The following is a 3,112-nucleotide window of genomic DNA, read 5'->3' as shown; positions in this document are numbered from 1 at the left end:
ACCGACATCTGGTGAAAATTTCATGTCATTAGCACCTCTAGTAATATATTTACTGAGAAAAATGTTGACGTGTTCAATACTTATTTTACCCGCTGTAAATATAAAATACGACGTAATCATCGGTGGAAAATAGTCCAGGAAACGTGTGCGTTCTCGGGAGGTGTTCACTGCAGCTGCGTGAAGCTGACCCCCCACCCACAGAGAAAGGAAAAAAGGCAGTAATTATTGATAAGGTAGTAAGCCCCGCCTGTATAATGGTAGGGGAGACACTGATAAATTTAACTAACTAGTTCATCTGAGTTCTATCTTTATAACTGCAGATCTTGTTCCTTACCGCACTGTGTTGGTGGAGGAATGTCAGCCTTTGGTGGAATCTCCACAGCAAAACCAAGAGCAACAAAGCACCCATGACAGTGTGGGCTACACTTGGCAGGACCATAATTACGTCAGTAATGGGTGCAGAGGTCCAAAGATTGTTCATGTCAAACAAGAGGTATGTGTGAATTTTGTTGGCACCAAAAATTCTTCTGTGTACCTTTCACAAATTTGCCCTTGTAGGAATCATACAGTGGCTCTGATTTTCTGCAGTCTTCCTTGAAGCAAGAGGAAGAAGAATCTGATTTAATCTCTGAACAAGTCTTGTCTAAAACGGGTAAGGAGTTCATAATGTAAACCACACAAAGCAGGCTACAACATTTTAGTTTATTTTTTTATAATAGTTTTCAGCAGTATTTTTAATTGCTTTTTTATTTTCTTTGTTTTGACCATTTTTTGGTAGGAGCTTCTGTTAGCGTTGAATGTGAAGAATCGAGAATCAGCAAAGGATCTTCAGTAGAACAAATTCCATCTCAAAAAAGGGATGCAACTCAGATGGTCCTGCAACTACCTTGTTTTGGAACAGACAGCAGTCATGAGGTAGCCCAGAACCAGCCATCTGGCTTAAATCATTCCCTGGTTATTTCACTTACGGATGCTTTCAGAGAAGATATTAAAGAGGAGAATGAAGTTTATCAAATGACTCCAAAAATGGGCACATCCGAAGATCTCAGATCTCAAAAACAGCAATTAGTCCCTGAAGGGTATCACCTGGACAAGGCATCATTACTTGATGAGCAAACTGAAGGTACTGTGAAACAACATGGTGATGTGGCCTGTACAACTAACCAGTTCGCAGAGTCTGAACTGATCAGAAAAGAAGTAGTTGATGAAGAAGTAAAAGGTAATGTAGAAGATGATGTTGCTAATACCAATCCAGCACGCCGCCGAAGAGGACGCCCCCCCAAAAAACGTAATGCAAAACAAAATCTTCCTAAGACTCAAAAAAAAGTTGGTGCTCAAGCAGCAGTAAATGCCTCTCCATCAGAACCTTCAGAAGCATCTGCAAGCGAGGTTTTAGAGACTTGCTCCAGCTTCTCCCCACCAGGCAAATGGAATGCAAACACTCCTGCGATGGAGGAAAAAAGCAAGACACATTCTTCCCCTCCTAAGCAGCCACCCCTTAAATCTTCACAGCTTTTCCTAGAAGTGGAAAAAGAGAGAACTGAAGTTCGAGTATTTAGAGCTTCTTCAGCGAGTAAAACAACAAACCCTCCACAAAGTGAGTCACCACAAGCATCTTCAGATCTGCTCAATGAAAGACAGTCTTCTGTAAGCCTTCAGGATGCAATGCTGCTCATTGAAGCCATGAATCAGTCGACCCTTGAGAATACATTCTCTCTGACACAAGTCCCATCACAACCTCAGACACATGTTCCCCTTGCGGGTCCTACAGAAAGTCTAGCAGTGCAGCAGAGACCACTTGTTAAAATTCATCACGCAACAGACACCCTTGATGTCTCTTCAAATATGACAGGTACTGGTTTATCAAATGACACAGTGCTTCAAAATGAAGAAACTGCACCTAAACAACCTCAACTTGTGCCCATTCTTAACAATGCTACATTGCCGGTACTTTCAGCTTTATCACCAACTGCTGCAACCCAAACAGTTATACAGTCGCTTCCACTTCCTCGGCTCAAAGTGGGATCGCCCACTAATGTACCTCGTACCATTATTATTTTGCCACGGCCTGCTTTGTCTTTTTCATCTCTTAATACTTCTGATGCATCTAAAACCCAGTCTTCCACAGTTGACGCTACGGCTTCTCATATGGTCCTCACAGCTCCACCTTCTCCTGGTTTGGAATTGTCTTGTGAAAAACCTTCCCATTCCTTTAATACTCCAACTACAATTAAAGTTACCTACAGGAAATTAGACCCTGTGTCACCTATACAGTCGACTACCATTTTAGCTGATCACCATTTAATGATTTCTGCGAACAAAAAATTAACCATTGTTCCAAAATCATTCCTTGCAGCAAAACAGGGTATCGTTGAACAAGAAGCTCCTGTCAGTGACCCTGTACCAGAAGCTACTGTTGGTAACCCTGAACCAGAAACTCCAGTCAATATCCTTGAACTAGAAGTTCCCATTTATGCCCCTGAATCAGAAGCTACTGCTGATAACCCTGAACCAGAAGCTACTGCTGATAACCCTGAACCAGAAGCTACTGCTGATAACCCTGAACCAGAAGCTACTGCTGATAACCCTGAACCAGAAGCTACTGTTAATACCCTTGAACCAGAAACCCCTGTCGATGCACTTAAACTAAAAGCTACTGACTCTACCCTTGAACCAGAAACACCATTTGATACACTTGAACCAGAAGCTCCCGTTTATACCCCTGAACCAGACGCTCTTGTCTCTACCCCTGAATCAGAAGCTCCTGTAAATACCCTTGAACCCGAAGCTCACGTCGACATTCCTAAACCCAAAGCTCACGTCGACTCCCCTGAATCCGAAGCTCACACAAACACTTCTGAACCAGAAGTGTCTGCCCATGCCTCTGAACCAGAAGGTTTTGTTGACTCACCAGAACCAGAAGCTCACATAGACACCCCTGAACCCGAAACTCATTTTGACACCCCTGAATCTGAAGCTCACGTCGACACCCCTGAACCCGAAGCTCACGCCGACACCCCTGAACCCGAAGCTCACGTCGACACCCCTGAACCCGAAGCTCACGTCGACACCCCTGAACCCGAAGCTCACGTCGACACCCCTGAACCCGAAG

At 43.8% G+C, this 3,112-nt stretch overlaps 1 protein-coding gene across 1 annotated transcript in view; it reads left to right on the top strand.

Moving 5' to 3' along the window:
• Nucleotides 1–3,070, top strand: part of LOC106518813 (protein P200) — a gene marked incomplete at its 3' end in the record, with an annotated part of 11,367 nt that extends 8,297 nt beyond the window's left edge. The window contains 3 exon segments of the mRNA XM_014010232.1: nt 321–493; nt 589–652; nt 779–3,070. Coding sequence (XP_013865686.1) covers nt 321–493; nt 589–652; nt 779–3,070 — 2,529 coding nt within the window.
• Between the last annotated feature and the right edge of the window lie 42 nt (nt 3,071–3,112).

Source organism: Austrofundulus limnaeus, unplaced genomic scaffold (assembly GCF_001266775.1).
Source record: "Austrofundulus limnaeus strain Quisiro unplaced genomic scaffold, Austrofundulus_limnaeus-1.0 Scaffold66, whole genome shotgun sequence".
NCBI lineage: Eukaryota > Metazoa > Chordata > Actinopteri > Cyprinodontiformes > Rivulidae > Austrofundulus > Austrofundulus limnaeus.
This window is presented reverse-complemented; position numbering and strand designations above follow the sequence as displayed.